The 24,331-nt window shown below is 39.9% G+C and overlaps 1 protein-coding gene across 4 annotated transcripts in view; it reads right to left on the bottom strand.

The window, feature by feature from the left end:
- Positions 1-24,331, bottom strand: part of C2cd3 (C2 domain containing 3 centriole elongation regulator) — a 107,346-nt gene that overhangs the window by 78,318 nt on the left and 4,697 nt on the right. For 3 of the 4 annotated variants that reach the window (XM_042687238.1, XM_042687247.1, XM_042687266.1), the window contains exons 4-12: positions 18,964-19,139; positions 17,965-18,212; positions 15,143-15,275; positions 14,588-14,716; positions 12,201-12,348; positions 10,467-10,618; positions 9,026-9,232; positions 7,683-7,795; positions 1,195-1,313 (exon numbers count right to left, since the gene is read on the bottom strand). In XM_042687238.1, the coding sequence (XP_042543172.1) occupies positions 1,195-1,313; positions 7,683-7,795; positions 9,026-9,232; positions 10,467-10,618; positions 12,201-12,348; positions 14,588-14,716; positions 15,143-15,275; positions 17,965-18,212; positions 18,964-19,139 (1,425 nt within the window). Of the gene's footprint in view, positions 1-1,194; positions 1,314-7,682; positions 7,796-9,025; positions 9,233-10,466; positions 10,619-12,200; positions 12,349-14,587; positions 14,717-15,142; positions 15,276-17,964; positions 18,213-18,963; positions 19,140-24,331 lie in introns of those variants that run through there. The other variant, XM_042687257.1, reaches the window with a different exon arrangement.

Genomic DNA, 24,331 nt, shown 5'->3' with positions numbered 1-24,331 from the left:
TAGTCTATGAAAAAGACCAAAAGAAAGTAAGTGCATTCTTTGTGTTATCCATTCCAAAGATGAGGGAAAATCACTGTAAAGGATACTCATTCACTGAAGGAAGTAAATATTGATCATGTTATAGTTTGTTGATTTAGGTTGCTGTAGTTGAACACAGAGTTTCTAAACTTGTTTTCTTATAAACTGCTACATTACAATTACATTAATTTGGGCATGAATTGCATACTTTGGGTATTCCATTGCTAATAGGAATTAGAATCTCAAACAAAGGCTAATATAGCCTATATCAATGCAGTCATCTCTTTATAATAGGGGGTAGAGTTAAGAGACTGAGAACTTGGGATCTAAAGACAGAAGACAGGCTGGAGTTCTAAATCTGCTTTTTATTAGACTGGGTAATCATACATGTTATTTAACTTCACTAATTTTTTTTCTTCATCTAAAAAATAAATATAATAGTATACTTTATTCACAGAATTGCTATGATTAAATTTGGTAGTGTGTTTATAAAGCCTTTAGCCTAATATCTGACCTAGAATAAACAGCAGAAGCTAGCAATAATAATAATTAATAAGCATAACAGTTATTAACCTAAGTACTGTTAGAACTTAGAGAAATGTCTACTTTAGGTAGGAACAAAATTTTAAGGCTGCTCCAAATCTCTGAACTGAGAGGTTTTTTTTTTTCTTTTTTTTTTTATTGTAAAGATACTATACAGAGGGTTACAGTTGCATGAGTGAGGTAATGAGTACACTTCCTCTTGAACATTGTTACCCCCTCCATTGTTTTCCCCCTACCATCCCCTCCCTCGCTCCCTTCCCCGAGGTTCTTTTTTTTTTTTTTGATTGTGATTAAGTGATTACATAATTTCCGGAAATTCACAGTATTGTGGAATAATGATGCTCATTTAAAGTCACAAGTTCATTCTAACTTTCCTGGAGCAAATTGTCTATCACAGTCTGTAATATATAACGGTGTTCACATGTTATATTCCATATATGTGATCAGCAGCATGGCGATATTTAGTAGTGGTTCAACCAGATGAGTGGGAGTTCTTTGTTTCTTAAGTCCTGTTAGTTTTGTCTTATCACCTAACATTTTGGATTTAGCATCCACTTATCAGGGAGACCATGTACCGTTTGTCTGAACTGAGAGGTTTTGAGGTGAATTGTGAGATCAAAATCACTGAAGTACCTTTTTCTGTGGAGGCTTCTTTGCATAGATTTGGAAGGTGAGCTTAGAATTCCACCAGTGCTCTATCATTGGGCCATTGAACTGCACTGGAAACACAAATCGCTGCTGGAATTTCACCACTGTAATGAGGAGCAGATACATAGGTCCATGTTACAGAATCCAGCAGAGCTGTCATTAATTCATGCCTTCACACTACTTCCTTTACAAGTCTAAACCGTCTTTCAGGAATCTAGGTAATGAGATTTCACAGAAAGTATTAGGGCTGTAGGACTATAGGAGCAGAGACAAAGGAAAACCCAGGGTATGGTAGCAGAAGAGAAGCAATACTATGCTGCCATGCTTGCTATGAGAAATACTTACCTTATGAGAAGGGGGTATGGGAGAAGATGGTAACCAGATAGTGTACTACATTTAAGGTAGGACGACGTGTGACAACAGAGCTGAGTAAAAAATGAGTTTATCGCTGGACTCCAGTGGCTCACATCTATCATCCTAGCTATTCAGGAGGCTGGAGATGAGGATGAAGGTTCGAAGCCAGTGCAGGCAGGAAAGTCCCTGAGATTCTTTATCTCCAATTAAACCAGCAGAAAGCAGAAAATAGAGCTGTGACTCAAGTGGTAGAGCAGTAGCCTTGAGCAAAAAAGCTTAGGGACCCAGGCTCTGAATTCAAGCCCCAGGACTAACAAAAAACAAAACAAAAACTAATGAATATAATACTTTAAAGTTATGCTCATTCAATACTAGGCATTGATGTTAGCAATGTTAGAGAATCTGTCTCTTTGATGGAAAGGAAAGCATTTCTGCTGAAATTCCAAGTATAAATGGACTGAAGTCATAGTGTTATCTGGGTTTGTGTTCAATGACAGAAGGCATTAATTAGGAAATAAAAGGAATTTGTGATTAAACTCAAAGACAAGTCAAGCTTCAGTTTTATTAGTTACGGATAGAAATTTAAGCAATTAACTTATTATCTACAAAACGATCTTCCTGTTCTTACGTCTCAGGCCCTTAAAATGGATAGATAGAAGTTTCAGATAGCCCAGTGACATCGAGAATCTGGTATCAATGGTGTTCATTTCAAATTGCTCATTTTGACCTATTGTTCTCTGTTCATCTCTGGCTATCTTAAATCTTGACTCTGTATACTTCTACTAATACCCTTGTGAAAGATGTGGGTTTTGCTGAAACTTCTTATGGACACAGTGCTTGGGTTCAGGAAGCCAATGTCCATTAAATCAGTTTCTCTGGTTGCTGTACCAAGGAAAGGAGATAATGCCACACTTCACTGGTATGCTAGAAGATAAACTAAGGTAAGAAATGGAAAAGCCAAAAAACAAAAACAACACTTGGAACACTATAAAAATCACTTATGTACAAACAATTCTGTTTCAATCTGGTGCTATAAAGGTATATTTTTGTACTACTACTGTATTGCTCATACAATTTATTCTTTTTTTTTTTTTTAAATGTTTTCAGTTGCACAGGTGTTTGAGGGCTTTCACACTTGGCACCACCTGAAGAGTCATTCTTCCATTACAATTCTGATTCTTACACTAATTTTTTTTTTTTTTGGTCGGTTGTGGGCCTGAAGTCTGGGCCAGGATGCTGTCCCTCAGCTCTTCAGCTCAAGGCAAGTGCTCTACCACTTGAGCACAGCACCATTTATGGTTTTTTCTGCTTATGTGGTGCAGAGGAATTGAACTCAGGGCCTCATGAATGCAAGGCAAGTACTCTACCACTGAGCCACCTTCCCAGCCCCTTACAATAATTTTATTTACTTACTTTTAACAACTGCCTCATGTTTCCATTTCCTGGAGTTTATTTAATAAATAGTATTTTAAATGTTCAAAGAAGTTACACCTTTGCGTTCCTCCGCTAAGGGCCATTTATTGTTATTTTTAACCACTATGTGAGTTAAGGTGATAATAGAAGGAGAAGTTTAAATTCCTATATAAATCATATAAATTTATATAAATTTGAGACATTCTTTTTTTGAGCCACAGCACTACTTCTGTGTATGTGGTAATGAGGAATCGAACCCAGGACTTCATACATGCTAGGCAAATACTCTTCCACTAAGCCACATTCCCAGCCCAACATTCTTTTTCAGAGTTGGAAGAGATCCTGAAAGTACTTTGTCTAACCTATATTTTTGCTAGGGGTACATAACTAGAAATAGGGCTGAGTGGTAGACATCTACACCCAGCAAGCACAAGGTCTTGAGTAACATCATGCCAATTAGTTTGTGGTATAATCAGAAGTACAACCTAGCCTTCCAATTCCTAGACCAAGGCTTACTTCAACATTCCATATGATCTTCTCAAAAGAATACGGAAAATTCAGTTGTTGCAGCCAACAATAAAGGTAATGCATGAGAGAGAAAACAGATCAAGAGTACCAACAGTTGAATGATCTTAGATAAGCTACTCAATTAATTCATGTTTAAGTTTCCTCTTTCCCCATTTCTGTATATTTTAAATATAAGGATTAAGTGGCTAATTAAGAGGAGAGTTCTTGCTACATAGTAGTTTAATTTCTGTAATTGTGTGCTATTACTAGTTACAGAAACGCTATTTTAGAGTTTAATGCCTCTACACTAACTGTCCCATTTGCTTGCGCATTGATTTTTTAAAAAATAATTATAGGCAACCTTTGCTTTGCAGGTATTATCTTTTCTTTTTGGTCCAAGACTGGAACTCAAACTTGGTACCTGATACTTTTGTTTAATGACTAGCACCCACCTGAGCCACACCTCCAACTCCAGCAGGTAATATCTTAGCTGAAATTTCTCATATCTGAATGATGTCCTTGCTCTGTAGTTCCATAGTGATAAAATGGGTTCTAACTAGCATAAGTTTCAATTACATTACATAGGCAAACTAAGACTGTAGTTTTCCATTTTATATCTATTTAAATAAATTTATCAAATGTTATTTAGGTAGAAGGAGATAGGACAGAAAGACCTGAGAAAATAATCAAATCTCTCTCTTTTTGCATATAGTGGTTTGATTAAAAACAAACAAACAAACAAAACAAGTTTAACCAGCTGATCATGGAGGCACAAGGATTAAGAATCAGAGGCTCTGTTCTCAAAAGGAAAACAACAACTTGGGCATTGGTGGCTCATGCCTGTAATCCTAGTTACTCAGGAGGCTGAGATCTGAGGATGGAGGTTCAGAGCCAGCCACACAGGAAAGTCTGTGAGGCTCTTATCTCCAATTAACCACCAGAAAACTGGGAGTGGCACTGTGGCTCCAAGTGGTAGAGTGCTACTTGGAGAGAAAGACCTCAGGGACAGCACCTAAGCCCCGAGGTTCAAGTCACATAACCACTACCACCACCAACAACAAAAGAAAAACAGCTAATGCCAATGGCTATGCCTGTAATCCTAGCTAGTCAAGAGGCTGAGATCTAGAGGATCTAGAAGCTAGCCAAAGAAAAGCTCATGAGACTCCATCTCCAATTAACCAGTAAAAAGCTGGGCTGGGGGCTGGGAAGGTGGCTCAGTGGTAGAGCGCTTGCCTTGCATGCCTGAGGCCCTGGGTTCAATTCCTCAGCACCACAAAAACAAAAAAGGCTGGAAGTGGCACTGTGGCTCAAGTGGTAGAGTGCTAGCCTTGAGCTGAAGAGCTGAGGGACAACGCCCAAGCCCAGAGTTCAGGCCCCACGACTGGAGCCCCCCCTTCCCCCCCCAAAAAAAAGCTAGGCTGGAGGCTTGCCAGTCAAGCAAGTAAGCCATGTGAGTTCAAAACCAAAACCTTAACAACAACAAAATCAAACAACAACAAAATCCCAATAAAAACAAAGAAAACAGTTTATAATTACTTTAGAGGGCTGGGAAGGTGGCTCAGTGGTAGAGTGCTTCCCTTGCATGCCTGAGGCCCTGGGTTTGATTCCTCAGCATCACATAAGCAAAAAGAAAAAGCCAGAAGTGGCACTGTGGCTCAAGTGGTAGAGAGCCAGCCTTGAGCTGAAGAGCTGAGGGACAGCACCCAGGCCCAGAGTTCAGGCCCCATGACCGGACCCCCCCAAAAAAATTACTTTAGAAATTCCTCTAATATGCTTACTTTCAGCTAACATGAATGCTCTGGACAAACATCCAGACAGCTTTTGATGCTGTTGTAAGCATATAATTAGGAAGTAAATGCCTTCCATTAAGACAAATCTTGAATACTCTCTTTCTGAAGCTGATGGGGAGACTGAACTAATATGGCTGAGTAAAATGGTATATTACTTTAGATGGTATTTTTAGGGAAAGGAGATATTAGGACCTTGAGCTAGCTGACCACTTGAGCCATGCCTCCAGTCCATTTTGTATTACTTTTTGAATGGGGTCTAAAGTTAGTCTGCACTAAGAGCTTCCTATTTATGCTTTCTAAATAGGTCGGATGAAAAGCATACTCCACCACACTCAGCTTTTATTGGTTGAGATGAAGTCTAACTAACTTTTTGCCACAATCTTTTCCTCTCTACTGACTGAGTAGGATTATAAGCATAAGCCACAATGTTTAGCCAGGTTATGTATTTCAGAATAATTGTTTATATCTCATATTTGAGCAAGATATACTCATAACAAATGAGAAAATACTCCTGTGCAAGATTTATTAATTTGTAATACCCAAAGATTGAAACAACTTAAATATTGGCCAATAGAGAGCTGAAAATTCTGGTCTACCGTCACAATAGAATAGTTTAAAGTCATAAAAAAAATGAAAAAGCTCAAGCTGCTCAACTGTGGCTCATACCTATAATCCTAGCAACTCAGAAGGCTGAGATCTGAGGATCACGATTCAAACCAGCCCAGGCAGAAAAGTCTCTATGAAACATTTATCTTCAATTAACCACTCAAAAACTGGAAGTGAAGCCGGCACTGGTGGCTCACGCCTGTAATCCTGGCTACTCAGGAGGCTGAGATCTGAGGATCATGCTTCAAAGCCAACTTGGGCAGGCAAGTCTGTGAGATTCTTATCTCCAATAAACCACTAGAAAACCCTCTGGCGCTTTGGCTCAAGTGATAGAGTGCTTGCCTTGAGCTGAAGAGCGCAAGGACAGCACTCAAGCCCAGAGTTCAAGCCCCAAGGACAAAAAACAAAAACAAAAACAAAAAAAAAACAAAAAAAAAAGGGAAGTGGAGCTGTGACTCAAAGTGTCAGACACTAGCCTTGAGAAAAAGAATTCAGGGCCTGAGCAAATTTCATAGTAGCATTATGGCAAAACAACTCCAAAGTGGAAACAATCCAAATGTCTATTCAACTGATGAATGGATAAATACGGAGTATTGTTAAAATATAAAAAGAATAGGGTTGGGAAGATGGCTCAGTGGTAGAGTGCTTGCCTTGCATGCACGAGGCCCTGGGTTCGATTCCTCAGCACCACATAAGCAAAAAGAAAAAAGCCGGAAGTGGCGCTGTGGCTCAAGTGGTAGAGCGCTAGCCTTGAGCTGAAGAGCTGAGGGACAGCGCCCAGGCCCAGAGTTCAGACTCCACGACCGGACCCAAAAAAAAAAAATATAAAAAGAATAAAGTACTGATATAAACCATGGCATAGACAAAATTTAAAATACTATGGGGCAAACCAAAGAAATCACAACAATCCTGTTACATGATTCAATTTATATGAGAGATCCAGAATGGACAAATTGATTAGAAATAGAAAAATTAGTGGCTGCATAGGGGAAGGAAATGGGAAGGAAATGTAATTAAATATGGAGCTTTTTTTAGAGATAAAAATATTCTAACATTGAACTGTAAATGTCAAATGAGTGAACTAGAGTATATATATTTTGATAAAGAAAAATGGAGATATTTGGTTGTTTTTTTTTTTTTTTTGGTTCCGGTTGTGGGGCCTGAACTCTGACTCTGGGCCTGGGCGCTGTCCCTCAGCTCTTCAGCTCAAGGCTACCACTCTACCACTTGAGTCACAGCGCCACTTCTAGCTTTTTTCTTTTTGCTTATGTGGTGCTGAGGAATCGAACCCAGGGCCTCATGCATGCAAGGCAAACGCTCTACCACTGAGCCACCTTCTCAGCCCCAAAATGGATATATTTGAAAGAATATGGTCTAAGAGATGCTCTGAGTTATATTCTCAGCTGTGCTACTGCCCTGCTGCCTTACATCAAGGTAGTCACGGGGCTGGGAAGGTGGCTCAGTGGTAGAGTGCCTGCCTTGCATGCATGGGGCCCTGGGTTTGATTCCTCAGCACCACATAAGCAAAAAGAAAAAAACCGGCAGTGGTGCTGTGGTTCAAGTGGTAGAGCACTAGCCTTGAGCTGAAGAGCTGAGGGACAGCGCCCAGGCCAAGAGTTCAGGCCCCACGACCGACAAAAAAAAAAAAAAAAGGTAGTCACAAAATCACTGGCCTGTTTCCTCACTTATAAATTAAAAGAATTAGACTTAGATTAGATTCAGGTACTGGAAAAGTCAGATGAGTAATGAGGGGCTCAAATCCAAAGTCAAAGTAAGGAGCAGAAAAACCAGTTTGTTTCTTACTTCCATCTGTAATTTTACTGGAGGCAAGTCGAACAACTTCAGTTATCAAAGCTGTCTTTCCAAGTTTACTTTTGGAAAAGCCCACAGGAAAGTGATACTCCACAAAGAAAGTGCTGAAAAAAAGAAAAAATGACAAAGAAACACTGTTATCAAAATGGATACCACAGAAAATAGAAACATGTTTGGTGGGGGTGGGGGAGAGGGAAGATAGGATGAAAAGGGAGGATCACAGGAATGGAAGGAGAAGGAAGGATACGAAAATACAGTCATTATGTTCAATGCATATTATATAAAAATTGACCTATATAACTATGTAGGATGGGAAGGGAAAAATAGGAGAGAAGATGGAAGGAGTGACATTGACCAAGAGGCATTACACTTCTAACCTGACTTCTGAAATTGTAACCTCTTTGTACAACTACTTAATAATAAAAGAAACAATGTGATTAAAAAGCAAATAGTAGGGCTGGGAAGGTGGCTCAATGGTAGAGTGCTTGCCTTGCATGCATGAGGCCCTGGGTTTGATTCCTCAGCTCAAGTGTTAGAGCGCTAGCCTTGAGCTGAAGAGCTGAGGGACAGCACTCAGGCCCAGAGTTCAGGCCCCATGACCTGACAAAAAAATAAAAATAAAAACACATAGTAAGCCTATTTGCTGCTTATAAATATTATATATTTTTGAAGGATCAATTTTCAGGACCTATTATTCTCAGAAGCTGTACCTCTTCTTCAAAACTTTCATGGATCTGGCCAGGTTGAATGAAATGCTCTCTTTTATAAGCTTCAACAATACTTTTAATATAAAACATCCATTTTTGACTCTAAAATCTTATGGTATAGATAGCTATTTAAATGTTTGCCTTGCTATATAACATCAATTTGCATTTTTTATTTTTTTTGGGTGGGTCGTGGGGCTGGAACTCTGGGCGTGGGCGCTGAGCTCTTCAGCTCAAGGGGAGCACTCTACCACTTGAGCCATAGCGCCACTTCTGGTTTTCAGGTGGTTTATTCGAGGTAAGCATCTCAAGGACATTCTTGCCCGGGCTGGCTTTGAACCATGATCCTCAGATCTCAGCCTCCTGAGTAGCTAGGATTACAGGCGGGAGCCACTGGTGTCCAGACCAGAGTTTGCATTTTAATATTCCTTTTTCCCTTACTTACCTGGCATAGTTCTTGGAATCTAGAGGAGACTGAACTTACTTATATTGATTGAGTGATGCACATCAACACACATGACAAATTATACCATTTCACAATTACATAATTATTCAATTACACAACTGAAATTATTATTAGCCGCACTTTCCCAAAACTTCAGATTTACCTTTTTCCTGTTAGAAACATACCACTTTTTTGCTGTTATCAGCTTAGCTGATCTCCCAGCAAAGGGTTTTTTGCCAGGGGTCATCTGAGGACTATCTGGAGGGACTCCCATTGTTTCAATGATGATTCTGACTGAATGTGTTCTACCTAGAAGGGCCAGTCTAGCCACACTTAGTGTCATCACTGGGGCATCTTCTGGAATTTCTGAGGTCATCTGTTCAACCAAATTTCTGCAAGGAGTTCACACAGACAAGCAAGGAATTAGAGGCCCAACATGAAATATTTTATAGTTTGAAAGAAAAGAGGAGAAAGGCAGTAGGGCAGCAAGTGAAAATGGCTCTAATTATCAGAATTTTGGTCCTAATCTACAATGAAAGAAATCTAAAAAAAATGTAAACAACTTCTTTTAATCTAAAGATTTATATCCAAGTATAGAAACTGGTGTTATAGAAGTAATTTTCCTAGAAAAGACATAGTTTATTTCAGCTGCCAACTACTCTTCGATAACTATTGTGTCATTTGCTTTCCTTAGTGGTATTTTCTACATAGGTATGATCACATTCACATGTATGTACTGTGCTGTCTCACTGAAATTATTGTTTTTGAGTGATAATAGGTAGTGAATCCAGGAGCTCATGTTATGCTAGGCAACCACTCTACCACTTCAACTAAACCCCCAGTGCTTTTGTTTTGTTTTTGAGATTGGATTTTCTTAACTTTCTCCAAGCTAGCCTTGAACTTTTGATCCTGCCTCTGTCTCCAGAGTAGGAAGTGTGATTATAGACATGTGCTACAACACTTGGCCTTCCTTAACCATTTTAAGTCACCTTCTTTTTGTTGTTGTTGTTGTTGGTCTTGGGGCTGGAACTCTGGGCCTGGGTGCTGTCCCTGAGCTCTTCAGCTCAAAGCAAGTGCTCTACCACTTAAGCCACAGCGCTACTTCCAGTTTTCTGGTGGTTAATTGGAGATAAAAATCTCATGGACTGGGCTGGGAAGGTGGCTTGGTGGTAGAGCGCTTGCCTTGCATGCATGAGGCCCTGGGTTCGATTCCTCAGCACCATATAAGCAAAAAGAAAAAAAAAAGCCGGAAGTAGCGCTGTGGCTTAAGTGATAGAGTGGTAGCCTTGAGCTGAAGAGCTGAGGGACAGCACCCAGGCCCAGAATTCAGGCCCCACAACCAGAACCAAAAAAAAAAAAAAAATCTCATGGACTTTCCTTCCCAAGTTGGCTTTGAACCATGATCCTCAGATCTCAGTCTCCTGAGTAGCTAGGATTACAAGTGTGAGCCACCATCACCCAGCTTTAAGTCACCATCTTTTCATGTTCTTACACTTTTTAAGGATTGCAATGATTTACTAAGTTACTGTAATCTAATTACTCTGATAGTGTTGAGCAAACATAGGTCATTTGACTTGAGGAGATCTTGTGAAAATCATGTTCCTTAGCTTTGATACAGAGGCTTACCTGTTTTCTTCCACTGATGCTCTCTTCAGCTTCTGATCATTTGGTTCTAGAGCCTTAGAAGATCTACCAAGAGCTTTTGACTGGTTTAATTTTTTTGATGGGACCATACCATCATCTTCACAAAGAACATCACTGATGCTGCCATCAGACTTCTATGGGGAAAGGAAACAAAAAGGGGATACTAAATGATAATTGCTAGCAGGATAGCAGTTATGAGGTATTTCTCTTTAGAAGATAAATTCTCTTTAGAAGATAAATGACTAACAAAAAGGACACAATTTCATATTCCTTCTGGTTATACAGAAGACAATCTAAAGTTCACAAAGAAAATGTAAAAATTCCATTCAAAGGAAATAAATGAAAGTAGATTGTTTAAAATCTTAAGCTGGGCACTAATGGCTCATGCCTGTAACCCTAGCTACTTAGGAGGCTAAGATCTGAGATTCAAAGCCAGGTAGACAAATCCAAGAGACTCTTATCTCCAATTATACAGCAAAAATCTGGAACCAGAACTATGGTTAAATAGAACAGTGTTAGCCTTGTGCAAAAGGAAAAAATAAAAAAAGCTAAGCAAGGGCAAAAAGCCCTGAGTTCAAGTCCTAGTACTGGGGGAAAAAAAATCTCAATAATGATATACCACTACTGACTGCCTATAATGCATTTGGTATTTCTCTAAATGCTGCATACACATTTTTTTTCTTTTCTTTTTTGTTCTGTCGGTTGTGGGGCTTGAACTCGGCCTGGGTGCTGTCCCTCAGCACTTCAGATTAAGGCTAGTGTTCTACCACTTGAGACACAGCTCTACTACTTGCGTCACAGCATCACTTCTGCTTTTCTGGTGGCTTTTATTGGAGATAAGTCATAAGCGGGCACCAGTGGCTCATACCTATAGTCCTAGCTACTAAGGAGGCTGAGAGCTGAGGATCACGGTTTAAAACCAGCCCAAGCAGGAAAGTTCATGATACTCCTATCTCCGATAAACCACCAGAAAACTACTGTAGCTCAAGTGGTAGAGCGCTAGCTTTGAGTTAAAGAGTGGAGGGACAGTACCCAGGCTCTGAGTTCAAGCTTGAACTCAATCTGAGTGCTGTCCTTCAGCTCAAGGCTAGCGCTCTGCCACTTGAGCTACAGCACCACTTCCAGCTTTCTGGTGGCTTATTGGAGATAAGAGTTTCATGGACTTTCCTGCCCAGGCTGGCTTTGAACCGCAATCCTCTATAGGATCACAGGTGTGAGCCACCGGCATCCGGCTTCCTTGTACTTTTGGTTCCTAAAATTCTTAGCTTTTGAACAACCAAGTTTATTTTCACTCTAATTTCTTATAGCCACTCAAGGATGGTTCTGAAGTAACCTTACATTAACTATTTCTTAGAAAAGCTCTAAGAAAGCAATAAAATGTATATTAAGGTAACAGGCTTTGAATTTGAATAAATTTGAATTTGAATTCTGGCTTTAATAATTGATATGCATCTTTTAAACATAATGTTTTCTTCTTCAGGTAATTATTATGATAAAAGTTTCTTTTTTAAATAGTGCTGAGGATTGAAACCATGGCCTCATGCATGCAAAGCATTTAGCTTTGTCCCTAACATTTAGTTTAGTCCCTTAGATTTGTCATTAAGATTTAGCCTTGTCCCTAAATAACATATCTAAAATGGATAGTTGTCTGGGTATCATGCCTATAAGCAACTCAATACCTCTCCAATTTCTAAAACTTCAGGTTTAAAGACTTACAGGTGCTGTGTAAAATAATTTCTCCAGGAGACTCTGGTCATACTGTGGGTCATTCAGCTCACTGCTGCAATAAACATCACTCCCAGGAGATGGGGAGTCTGGAGGAGAGCCTAATCCATTCCAGAAATGACCTTGGGATAATTCAGCACTGCAGAGAAAACCAAAGCAAAACACTTTAACAGAAGTTTCAGTTGAACTATTCTTTCTTTAGTTAAACTTGCAGAAATTCTAAATATGGAAAAAGATCTAGAAAGCTGGATTCCCACTAAATAGAGGGTAGTAGATAAATACCCAGTTATATTCTCCCTCCTCTGAGATGACAACTCACACTCAAAACCCACCTCTAGTTATTGATTATGATATCACTCACTCAACAAACATTTTATCGGCTACCTAATCTGCTAGGTTCTGGGTGATACACAGATTGCCAAGATAACAAAATCTATATTTTTACAGTGTCTGTGCTTTAGTAGGGAGAGAAAAGGTAACCACAATTCATTAACTTTTACATGTTATGTTTGTGAAATAATGGCTAATTCAGAAATATATCTTCTTCCATTAAGCAAACGTATGCATATTTTGGATTAATTATGGCATCATTAGCTTTACATGTAATACAAAAATGAATAGCAACTAATAACCTTTAATTTCTTATCTTCTATCTCCACTAGGAAGGACAAAGTACTCCCCTGTATGCTCCCATGGTCTCTTATCCATTTGCTCTTCATAGTGGTGACAAACTCTATCTTCTTTAATAGTTTGATGCCTATCTATTTTTTTTTTTGTCAGTGGTAGAGCTTGAACACTGGGCTTGGGCGCTGTCCTTGCACTCTTCAGCTCAAGGTGATCACTCTACAGCTTGAGCCACAGTGCCACTTCCAGTTTTCTAGTGGTTTATTGGAGATAAGAGTCTCAAGGCCTTTCCTGCCTAAGTTGGCTTTGAACCATGATCCTCAGATCTTAGCCTCCTGAGAAGCTAGGATTATATGTGTGAGCCATGGTCCTGGAGCGCCTCTCAAATTTTTTTTTTTTTTTTTTTGGGTCCGGTCGTGGGGCCTGAACTCTGGGCCTGGGTGCTATTCTTCAGCTCTTCAGCTCAAGGCTAGCACTCTACCACTTGAGCCATAGTGCCACTTCCAGCTTTTTTCTTTTTGCTTATGTGGTGCTGAGGAATCGAATCCAGGGCCTCAGGCATGCAAGGCAAGCACTCTACCACTGAGCCACCTTCCCAGCACCCAGTTTTGTTTTTTTTTTTGGGGGGGGGGGGGTCTGGTTGTGGGGCCTAAACTCTGGGCCTGGGCGCTGTCCTTCAGCTCTTCAGCTCAAGGCTAGCGCTCTACTACTTGAGCCACAGCGTCACTTCCGGCTTTTTTCTTTCTGCTTATGTAGTGCTGAGGAATCGAACCCAGGGCCTCATGCATTCAAGGCACGTGCTCTACCACTGAGCCACCTTCCCAGCCCTACCTCTCCAATTTTTAATGTGAAATCCAAGCTCTTTAACATAAATACTCAAAATCTTTCAAAATCTAGCTTTCACTTCCCCTTTTCTATGCTACCTCTTCTCACTCTATCTGTCCTATCACTAGCATACCAAATGATTATGTAACCTGAAATTTCCCTAGAAGAAGTCCAAACTTGGCTGGGAAGGTAGCTCAGTAGTAGAGTGCTTGCCTTGCATGCTTGAGGCCAAGTTCGATTCCTCAGCACCATATAAGCAGAAAAAGCTGGAAGTGGAGCTACAGCTCAAGCGCTAGCCTTGAGCTGAAGAGCTGAGGGACAGTGCCCAGGCCCAGAGTTCAGGCCCCACGACGGGACCCAAAAAAAAAACAACCTCAAGATCTCAGCTTCCTAAGCATGTAGAATTACAGGTGTGAGCCACTGATGCCTGGTTGTCTGTCCTTCAGACAATAATGGGTAGGTAGGTTGGTGACAATTCTGTAAATGAGGATTTACAGACTGGATGTTTATTTAAAGAATGGATTTTTAGCTGGGCGCTGGTGGCTCATGCCTGTAATCCTAGCTACTCAGGAGGTTGAGATCTGAGGATCATAGTTCAAAGCCAGACCAGGCAGAAAAGTCCATGAGACTGATTTCTAATAAACCACTAGAAAACCGGAAGTGGCTCTATGGCTCAAGAGGTACAGCACTTACCTTGAGCTGAAGAGCACAGGGACAGTGCCCAGGCCCAGAGTTCAATCCCTACGACCAACCAAAAAAAAAAAAAAAAGAATGGATTTTTATTTAGTAGGCAATGAGTAGTAATTTGAGGAACAGGAATTAACCTGGTTAATCTAAGGAAGTGTTGCTTTAAGAGGATAAATTTAACAAGATACTTGGTGAATTGGAGGAAGATCTTAAAAGGAAAAAAGCAAGTTAAGACCACTTACCTGCCTAATAGCAACTGTATAGCTTCAGTATCAGTTTTTGTGTCAGGATTCCAAACTGTATTCTCATTCGGTGGGAGGAGGTGATCTTCTATGTGGTCTTTAAATTGATTGTTAGACAAGGCTTTGAGTCTAAGTTGTGGGAAAATACTTTCTTATTGACTGGCTAACAGATGGAACAAAATCTAAATCATAATAAATTGAGCTAAGAAAGATGACAAGGAACTGGACTGACTCAAAAAATTAACACAGACTTTTGCATCACTTTCCTGCATAAGATTTGATTTCTGTAGGTTGGAGAGAAAATAGCTCCATTTTATATAAAAGTGTTCCTATTCTGAGAGAGCAAAGAATTTACTCATTTACATATTTAGCAAGTGCCAGGACTGGGACTAGATTTTGAGAATCTTAACTTCTATTTTTGCCTTCTTATTTAAAACCTTAAGAATCATTTACTGGACACTTTTGGGATTATCCTGTTCATAACTTGACAAAAACCATGTGTAAACAGCTATTAAGAAATCAATTGTTGAGGTTTGTGTCTATGCTGTAACTTACCTTGTAGATGATCTAAGGGAGTCTTCCTTCAGAGGAGGATGAACATTGTCTAACATCATGCTAGTGTCTGGGCTTGATTTCATTGCAGAAATCACCATGGCATTACGCAGTTTATTGCCTTGTTCTAACAGAGCTGAAGGCAGCAAAAGCAAAAAATGAAAACCCCTAAATCCAGAAGAAATACTCCACTCTTTAGTGCATATTCTTCTATCACAGGACTTATCTAGGGCTATTTAATGGCTTTGTTGTCTACCTTCCCCTTAGCTGGAGAATTCCTTGAGGATATTCACTAAGTGTTTACTAAGCTTCAACTAGGTTAATACTATCACATCAACAAATAAAATTTCTCTTCTAAAAGACACTGACCTTGTGAGCTGTTCTATCCTCAGGTTTTCAACTGTTATAATACTTATATAAAAAGTTAGTAATGGGCTGTGAAGGTGGCTCAGTGGTAGAGTGCTTGCCTTGCATGCATGAGACCCTGGGTTCGATTCCTCAGCACCACATAAGCAGAAAAAGCCAGAAGTGGCGCTGTGGCTCAAGTGGCAGAGCACTAGCCTTGAGCTGAAGAGCTGAGGGACAGCACCCAGGCCCAGAGTTCAGGCCCCACGACCGGCAAAAAAAAAAGGTGTTAAAAAAAAAAGTTAGTAATGCCTACTGTTTGTTTTTATACCTAGATACCTTACTGAACTATCTGTCTATCTGTCTATCTGTCTGTCTATCTATCTATCTATCTATCTATCTATCTATCTATCTATCTATCTATCTATCTATCTATCTATCTACCTACCTACCTCTAAAATTTATATCTTATAGTAAAGGTGATGAACATAGGTGTTACATAAGTAAGGTAATCAGTACAATTCTTTTTAAACAGTGTTACCTTCTTTCTACCTTATTTTCTTCCACTTTTCCCCTCTCCCCAAGTTGACTTTTTTTCCCCTTTTTTTGTCGGTTGTGGGGCTGGAACTCAGGACCTGAGCACTGTCCCTGAACCTCTTCAGCTCAAGGCTAGCATTCTATCACTTGAGCCACAGCGCCACTTCTGATTTCTGGTAGTTTATTGAGATTAGCGTCTCACAGACTTTCCTGCCCGGGCTGGCTTTGAACTGCGATCCTCAGTTCTCAGCCTCCAGAGTTACTAGGATTACAGGTGTGACCCACCCACTCCCTGCTAACTTACTGCTTTTGTATCACTCCTTAACCTGAGATAATTATAATTCTGTTCTTGTTGCTTCTTATTTTAGGTTACACTTTTGTCATCTTTCTACTACTATTTGGATTCAACAGAATTTAATTCTTAGGCTTAAAATCAGAAGTTTGGTCACATTCTATAGACTAGATGTTTTTAGAATGTGAAATAAATTTGGCACAACTCTCTATACAATGGCATGAGTAAATAATTCTGGTAAGACAAAAAACCTTATATGCTTTGAATTATTTGGAAACAAAAAAGACTAATTTTTCTCTATAATAAAAGCTTTATGGGGCTGGGAAGGTAGCTCAGTGGTGGATTGTTTGCCTTGTATGCATAAGGCTCTGGGTTCGATTCCTTAGCACCATAAGTGGTACTACGGCTCAAGTGGTAGAGCACTAGCCTTGAGCTGAAGAGCTAAAGGATAGTGCCCAGGCCCAGAGTTCAGGCCCCACGTCCGACAAAAAAAAAAAAAAAAAAGCTTTAATCTCATTTCTAGGTTTAATAGGCCCCTTCCTCAAACCTACAATTATAAGAACCTAATTTAGAAGTTATGGATGGAAGTGTAGAAACTATGTAAAGGCATAGTGTTTCTTTTCATTTATATTATGTAGATCTCAAAGCTTGGGAAGGGTCTGGGAAGGGGGATGCAGCATAACATATGGTTAGAAGGTACAGGGGGTTTACAACTGAATAGGAGGAATAAGTTACCTATGATTGACAACAATTAGTTAAACATTTCAGAATGGTTATAATGCCAATTTTGAACATTTCCAACACAAAGAAATGAGAAATGTCTATAAATGCTAATTACCTTGATCTGACCATTACTCATTATACACATGTAATGAAATGTCACATATATCCCATAAATACATTCAATTACTATATGTCAATTAAAAATACAACTGGTGGCTTCGATATAACTGGTGGTTTATATAATGCTGGTTCTTGGCTTGAACTCAGTGAACTCAGGACCTGGGTGCTATCCCTAAGCTTCTTTTGCTTAGGGCTAGTGCTCTACCACTTGAGCCATAGCTCTACTTCTGTTTTTTTTTTTTTTGTAGTTTATTGGACATGAGAGTCTCTTAGACTTTCCTGCCTCGCTGGCTTTAAACCACATTCCTTAGACCTTAGCCTTCTGAATAGCTAGGATTACAGGTATAAGCCACCAGCATCTAGCTATTAATTTTTTTTTTTTAAAGAAAGGACTTAGTAAGCCAGGCACTGGTGGCTCACACCTGTAATCCTAGCTACTCAGGAGGTTGCAATATGAGGATCACAGTTCAAAGCCAGCCTGGGCAGGAAAGTCTGTGAGACTCTTATCTCCAATAAACCACCAGGAAACCAGGAAGTGACACTGTGGCTCAAGTGGTAGAGCAATAGCCTTGAGCTGAAGAGCTGAGGGACAGCATCCAGGCCAAGTTCAAGCCCCACAACTGACAAAAAAAAAAAAAAAGAAAAAAGAAAGGACTTAGTAGTTTCCTAGGGATGCCTGGACTTGAGTAAATCTTTCTTATTTGGCTTTTTTATTTGAAGATAAGCCTTGGTTTCCTTTGGAGGCTGGTTAACAAGTAGAACAACCCAATAAATATAGCTTATTCTCAGTTCACAAGTCTATTTGTACCTGAAAGAAGGTCCTTGGTAGGAGGGTTGTTTGAAGGAAGAACACATGAGTCACTGTAACTCTTGGCAACTGTCCTAATTTGAGGCTGGAATTCAGAACTGTTGAGAAGGGACATACGTTTCCGTGGAGCTTTGCCTTTCAGAGTTACAGACTCTAAACTCTGCCCTGAATTTAGATGGTGCTGTAGTCCAAAGAAAGAATCCTTTCCTGTATTAGAGTTCTCTGGAAAGTACAAGTGGTCCTTCCCCCTGTTGTTTTTTTTTGAAAAAGGAGAATGTCAGCTATAAATAATCCTTCATGGTAACATTCCACTTTGCCAGAGCTTAGAAAAAAAATCAGTGATAGTGACATAGCTTGGACTTTCAAAGAGGGAATTTGCTTATAATGCAACTTTGTAAATTTGTTTTTCCTCTTCTAAACTAAAGAAATAATAGATGCTTTACCTATAGTTGTGGGTTTGGAGTTAATGTGAAACAGTGAAATAAAGAGCTCAGCACTCCCCCACCTCCTCAACACACCCACAAGGGAGGAGGTCACCACAGAGCTTGATATAAAGCAAATGCTTCATAAATAATTACACAAAACAAAAATCTATTGCTCTTATCCCTTCAGTTTCATACAGTAATGCCCTTTTGCTCTTTCTCATAGCATTCTCATCTCATCTCATTCTCATTTCATCTATCATAGCACTGGTAAACAATTTAGTCATATTTATTTCTGGTGATTTTCCTTCAAAATAGGAATCACGTAGAGGGGTTTTTTTGGTTGGTTTTTTTTTTTTTTTTGGCTGCTATTTTTGGTGCTGGGCATGCTGAACATGTGATTCACTGAAGGACTGAGTCTTGCAAATTTCCAACTAGTACCATTAGTGGTGCTTAGCAGTTATCTGTTAAATAAGGGATTTTTTTTAGTTTTGCAGTTAAGTACAAATGAAAGACAAATCAAGAGTACAATGAAAGTTAGCTAACAGACTGGTATTAGGTGTTGGTAATTAATTACCTTGGTGTAGTTGATCTACTACTGTTGGCTACTAATTCTTTCCCAGCAATTCTTATGTTTTTGGTATTTCCTCTGAATCCTTGCTCAGATAAAAGCACATTTTCTACCATGTCAGTGATAGGTAGAGGGCTGTAGCTGTCGTAAGTTTCTGACAGAGGTTCCAGAGCAAGTGAGACCTGAAAGAGACATGTAATTTTCTTTAGGATTTCTTAGCTTGATACAAATTATTGTCCCACATTCTTTACAAGATTATTTCTAACTTCCTGCTTACTTCAAAAGCTTCATTTCTCACTATGTTCTAAATATTCCTTAATTCCTCTGTTCTAGATAAGCCAATAACTTAGGGGGTATCTATAAGGTACCTTATATTTCAGCGCTTTATGCCTCTGTATATCAATTTACTCCAGCATTAATTCTTTATGTCCAGGTAGAGATGTCACATTCATTGCCTTCTTCATGATTCTACATATCTGCCCATCAATAGATCCGCACACCCAGTATTTACTAGATACTTTACTACAAGCTACAAACTGTGCTAAGGTACTCATATGGAAAAGCTTTGGTGATGAAATAACCCTATCAGGAAAGTATATTACCATAAGTTGAAGGTTTTTTTTTTCAGAGGATGAGAAAAACATTTGTACTCGTGTGTGTGTGTGTGTGTGTGTGTGTGTGTGTGTGTGTGTGTGTGTGTGTGTGTGTCTGTGCGCGCGCGCATGTGCACGCACGCCAGGCCTGGGGCATGAACTTGGGGCTGGGGTACTTTTTGGCTCAAAGTTAGCACTCTATCACTTTGAGCCACAGCCCTCCTCTCCCCTGCCTTTTCAAAAAAATATTAACTTGAGATAAGGATCTCTCAAACTCTCATGCCTAGACTGGCTTTAGACTTCAATCCTTAGATATCAGCCTTCTGAATAGCTGGGATTACAGGTGTGAGCCACTGGCACTCAGCTATTTGGACTTTTAAACTTATTTATCATGCTGATTAGATTATGAACTCCGGGCTAGGAAGGTGGCTCAGTGGTAGAGCGCTTGCCTTGCATGCATGAGGCCCTGGGTTCAATTCCTCAGCACCACATAAGAAGAAAAAAGCTGGAAGTGGCACTGTGGCTCATGTGGTAGAGCGCTAGCCTTGAGCTGAAGAGCTGAGGGACAGAGCCCAGGCCTAGAGTTCAGGCCCCATGACCGGACCCAAAAAAAAAAAAATAGATTATGAACTCCTTGAGGACCATTTTCTTCAGTTTTCTATAAGCAAATTGGCACAGTATTATAGGTCCAGTATTCAAGCCAAAATAGACCTAGTCATCTGACAAATAACTGAATGACACAGTACCTCTACCTTATTGTTAGTTACTTGGGACAAATACGTCCCTAGTTCTATACTAGTACAGAGGGAAAAATACTACAATGAAATGGTAACTTTCTGTCAGATCTAGAGGTGTAAGACTATAGTCCTAACTACTAAGGAGGCTAAGGCAGGAATATTGCCTGGACCAAAGAGTTTGGGACCATGTTGGACAAAACAGTGAAAGCTAGCATTGAAAAAATAAGTTTCCTCATTTTTTCTTTACTTAGAGTTCAAATTCTCTATTGTAAAATTCTCCAGTCCTGTAAAAAGCTCAGTGGAGGAATAAAAATACAGCTAAAAGCAAAATTCTGGAGATGAAATTGAAGAATATATGCCAAAAGAAAGATGTAGCAGTATTTAAATTTCAGTTTCAATGACAAAGTAGAAGAAATGCCAAAGACAGTCAAATAATGATAAATGGCCTAAAACAAAAGTGAAAAATTACAGTTACATATTTAAAGATATCTCTAGGAAGGTCAATGTGATATTTTGATCAGAGAAATTCAGTAAGTCTAGACCTTGAGAAGAATTCTGATCATGAATCCAGAAATATAAAATGCATATATATATATTAGATTCTCCTATAAGAATGCCATGTGCGGGGCTGGGAAGGTGGCTCAGTGGTAGAGCGCTTGCCTTGCATGCTTGAGGCCCTGGGTTCGATTCCTCAGCACCACATAAGCAAAAAGAAAAAAGCTGGAAGTGGCATTGTGGCTCAAGTGGCAGAGCGCTACCTTTCAGCTGAAGAGCTGAGGGACAGCGCCCAGGCCCAGAGTTCAGGCCCCATGACCGGACCCCCCCCCCCCAAAAAAAAGAATGCCATGTGCAATGAGGTGATCACTGTAATAATATCACCTAAAATCCTAGCTACCCAAATGTGTAAGTGTCCCTTAACATTTATCATTTGTTATCATGTTCTAGAAATAGAGGAGGTCCTAGGAATAATAAAGGCTGTGTTCCTGGCCTTAATAGTGATCTGATGACTGGCCATTAACTTTTGCTTTTGTCTTAAGCAGATCTCAACCAGTAAGAAAGCAACTCATATAAGCCTGTTCTACCATTAGCTAGTGAAGAAAGAGTCACAATAATTCTGCCCCTTTTTTTCATTTATCTTTCAGTGAAACTTGGGAGCTGGCCTAACTCTTCTACCTAGTTACACAACTACTACTAGCTCTGTTACCAGCCTGAGCAAAAAGGTGACTAAAACATGGATCCTGAGCAGAAAGGATTGCATCATGTAGTAGGTGAACTTAAAAAAATAATTTAATGTAAGTGTACAAGGTGCTGTGGGGACAGTAAAGAGAGGGCCAAACTGGGGGGAACAAGGGAGGAATAGTGTCAGGATGGTTTCCAGGAACAGAATACTAACAACTAGGCTAAGAATCTTAACTATGCATAGCCAGCTGACAGAGCTGAGGCAAACTCTAGTCAGAGGGAATTCTCATCCATTGGACATCTACGCCTAAGCCTTCTGCTTCTCACACTGTACCCAATTATTCCTGCAATCATCTCCTAGAACTTCACTCTTGTCTACTTCAGCCATGTTTCCCTAGTCCACAGTTACTCTGTGTTGATTCTCTCCTAGGTACTCATTCATTATGAGCATGTGCTCTACTACTGAACTGTACCCCTCAACCAGACTTTCTATGTTATACAAAGTATCTGACCACTGTACTGGTCCATAAAATGGCCTCATTTTCCCAAAGTCTTCTCCAGTGGCAACAATTTTCATTTGCCAGTAAAAGAGAAGCTGTCTTTCTCTTTCCCAGTGCTATTTTCAGATGAACCCTCCATCATCTAAATACAGCAACATTTTCTGAAACCCACACCATCCCCATATACCATATGCTTTCCCATCCATAACAGAGCAACCCTTAAGGATGCTCATCTGCCTTCTTAGCAGTGACTCAAGGCTCTTTTTAATATTAAATTGCCTATAATTACCCACTATATCTGTAACATCTATCAGTATCAGAGACAGTAAATTAGTAGTCAACTATTTACTGTATGCTGGTCCACACAGCATATAAGAAAACATTTTTAAAATATTTAAAAAGCTGGGTGCCGGTGGCTCATGCCTGTAATCCTAGCTACTCAGGAGGCTGAGATCTGAGGATCATGGTTCAAAGCCAGCCCAGGCAGAAAAGTCTGTGAGACTCTGATCTCCAATAAACCACTAGAAAACCGGAAGTGGCGCTGTGGCTCAAGAGGTAGAACGCTTGCCTTAAGCTGAAGAGTGCAGGGACAGCACCCAGGCTCAGAGTTCAGGCCCCATGAACAACAACAACAACAACAACAACAACTATATACATGTTTTTAAAAGTCACATATCTTATAAAAATCTGGATCTTTGGCTTCTCTTTAAAAAAACAAGCAAACAAACAGTTCTAACAATGCTGGGTCCCCATTCTCATGTAGCAAAAATTAGCTGCAGTAGACTTACAATGTTAGTCAGGCTATGTACTCCAGTCATGAAGTACATCCCAATGTGAGACAGTGATAACTTCTGTTTACCATTACATCTATGGTTATTTTTCAAAAAAAAATTTTGTTACAATAAAATCAATCTATGAGTTTTTACATTTGAATAGACACATATAACCACCAAACAATAAAGATATATAACAACTAAGCAATGGCTCATGCCTGTAATCCTAGCTCTTCAGGAAGTTCAGACTGGAGGATCTCAGTTCAAAGCCAGTCCAGGTAGAAAAGTCTGTGAGATTCCATCTCAATTAACCAGTAAAATGCCAGACTGAAATTACAAAGATCTGGTACTGGAATACACACACACACACACACACACACACACACACACACACACACACACACCCATCATCTTAAATAACACCCTTATACAGACATTTTGTAGTCATGCCCTTCTTACCTCTAACCCCTACAAACCACAGTGAGACACTGGGAACAGTGTCCTAGTATGTGTTTGCTGACAGGGCTGAGAGCCCAGAGTCCAGAATAACAAAACTTCATAGTCTCTTCATCACACAGGAAGTGAATTGCTGGAAGGGGGCTAGATGTATTAAGACCAATAAGCCAGAGTGATTAGGTCCCTCTGTTTATCTCTAGCAAGAACAGAGCTCAGTGCTGTGTTTGCTTCCCTCATTCTCTGATGCACCTGGCAGTTATGTGAAGGCCTCGACATTTGTTGCCCCTAGGGGCACAAATTGGGTGGGTGGGGGCACATGGATCAAGTGGGCACCTGACCAGACTACAGGGAGAAAGCTCTCTACAGCCAACAGCATCTCTCAGTACACAAAGAAAGGACATTTCTACAGTTGAAAGCATCTCAGAAGCAGACAAGTGACCTTTCTACAAAACACTCCAACTAGTTTACCTTAACAGTACTTAATTTGAGTAGTGTTGGAGATTAGGCCCACTGATCTGAGCATTTGAGTGAATGCTTGGCTATTGATCTGTATTCCTTAGCTTAGAGGGAGAAATAACACTACAACCTGGCTGCTACACTATCTTGCCTGAACATTGAGACTATTTCAATCAAAAGACTACAAGTGATTAAAACTTCTAATCAATGGACTGGGAATGTGGCTTAGTAGTAGAGTGCTTATCTAGCATGCATAAGCCCTGGGTTTGATTCCTCAGTACCACATACACAGAAAAAACTGCAAGTGGCACTGTGGCTCAAGTAGTAGAGCATGAGCCTTGAGCAAAAGAAGCTCAGGGACAGTGCCTAGGCCCTGAGTTCAAGCCCCAGGACTGGCAAAAACAACAACAACAACGAAAAACAAAACCTTCTAATCTATGACCTGATCATAGATGTATAAACCCTAATATGAAAATATGACAACAAGGTAACGTGTCCCCTACAAAAGTCAATAATTCTACTATAAAGAACTTGAACAGGGTTGAGAAGGTGGCTCAGGGGTAGAGTGTTTACCTTGCAAGCATGAGGCCCTGCATGAGGCCCTGGGTTCTATTCCTAAGCACCACATAAGCAGAAAAGCTGGAAGTGGTGCTGTGGCTCAAGTGGTAGAGCATTTGCCT

Source organism: Dipodomys spectabilis, unplaced genomic scaffold (genome assembly GCF_019054845.1).
Source record: "Dipodomys spectabilis isolate Male_0828 unplaced genomic scaffold, ASM1905484v1 ptg000003l, whole genome shotgun sequence".
NCBI lineage: Eukaryota > Metazoa > Chordata > Mammalia > Rodentia > Heteromyidae > Dipodomys > Dipodomys spectabilis.
The sequence above is the reverse complement of the archived record's forward strand: the minus strand, read 5'-3'. Positions and strand labels throughout refer to the sequence as shown.